Source organism: Bombina bombina, chromosome 11 (assembly GCF_027579735.1).
Source record: "Bombina bombina isolate aBomBom1 chromosome 11, aBomBom1.pri, whole genome shotgun sequence".
Lineage (NCBI taxonomy): Eukaryota > Metazoa > Chordata > Amphibia > Anura > Bombinatoridae > Bombina > Bombina bombina.
In genome coordinates, this window is record NC_069509.1 from 154042919 (window position 1) to 154044470 (window position 1552).

General features: G+C 30.1%; 1 protein-coding gene across 1 annotated transcript in view; it reads left to right on the forward strand.

Annotated features, from left to right (window-relative positions):
• The window catches only part of ZFAND2A (zinc finger AN1-type containing 2A), a 25147-nt gene extending 23979 nt beyond the window's left edge, over window positions 1-1168 (forward strand). Inside the window, exons 8-9 of the mRNA XM_053694355.1 lie at window positions 6-82; window positions 667-1168. Of these exons, the coding sequence (XP_053550330.1) occupies window positions 6-82; window positions 667-763 (174 nt within the window). The 3' untranslated portion in view covers window positions 764-1168. The remainder of the gene's footprint in view (window positions 1-5; window positions 83-666) is intronic.
• Window positions 1169-1552: the final 384 nt, after the last annotated feature.

The window sequence follows — 1552 nt, forward strand, 5'->3', positions numbered from 1 at the left end:
TCTAGAGTGCAGATGAAGCATTGCAACTGGCACTGGAGCGGTCTTTACTGGAAACCGGAATAAATAGCCTACAAGAGCTAAGGTTTGTCCCTTTTTTATATAAGCTGAGCAGTATTCAATTTCTCTATATATGTCTATATATGTCTCAAATGCCATTAATCTGTGTTTATTTTAAATGCATGCAATTAAATTGTACTAAAGCTAGGGAGCATTAAAGGGACACTAAACCCAAAATTCTTCTTTCATGATTTAAGTAGAGCATACAAATTTAAACAACTTTCCTATTTAGATACCAATAAAATGAAGCAACATTGTTTACATGTAAATTGGAAAGTTGTTTAAAAATATATAATCCTATCTGAATCATGAAAGAAACATTTTGTGTTTCATATCCCTTTTAATTTGTTAAGCTTAGGTCCTAGTAGTGCATTGTTGCTCTGGAGATGAGTTTAACTATGGTAACCCGTTTGCAAGGGTTAAACACAGAGCTAGGGCATTTTATTACACTACTGCTTGCACATTATAGCATTCATTGTGTTGGGTTTTTTTGCACTTTTTAACGCTAATGATTTAGGATAGAATAATAATCTTTTGAACTAATATTTTTATAATATTTAAGTAATACATTCTTTATTTAGTATCTGTTCCATCTTGTTTGTTTTTTAGCCTTCAGGAAGAAGACCCGGAACTAGCTAAGGCTTTGGCTGCCAGTAACAACAACTTGAACATTCAACGGAAGGCTTTAAAAGCTACTGGCAAATGAACTGTACAAACTCTTATGTAAATCCAAATGGGAACCTGATCTTTGTACATAAAGGGGAATTTTCATCACAAATATTTCAGGAATTTACAAACGTTCACTATGTATAAAAAAAAAATTGCTTATTTTTCTATCAGAGGCTTGAAGCCAAATGTAAACTTCAAAAAAACTTTTAAAAGAATTTCAACTTTTTTTTTTTTTTTTTTTTTAAATCATTTTTGCGCAATTTTTATCTTCAGCTAAAATGTATAGAATTGTCTCCGTTTATCGATTTTTAGTTTAAATGTTCTTGACTTTGCAACGTTTTATGTTTTTTAACTCCTGTTCTGGTATGCTGTTTAAAACGTAAGAGACTGATTTGCAATATTTATTTGTTTGAATTTATCAATTAAAAATAATTCACAATGATAGTTTTTTTCTTTAATTTTATTTATGCATTGTACTTTTGTCAGCTTTTTTTGCAATCATTTTAGCTTCAAAACTTCTGATTGAACTAGCTTTATGCTATATTGTAATTACTTAGTCCCGTTTCCTTGAAATTTAAGTCTAAGAATTGGAAGTGCACACATCAATTTAATCCTGCTACATATTGTATTTGTTTCTAACTGGACTCAACATAGGGATTATATAGTATATTGCAAAACAGCAGATTTGCTGACAAAATAAACACTGGAAAACTACAGCAATGAAAGTGTTAATTTTATTCAGACTTCGCTGGTATGTTAGGACAACAAACCCATTTTTTTTTTCTTCTTTCATGATTCAGATAGAACATACAATTTTAAACAACTT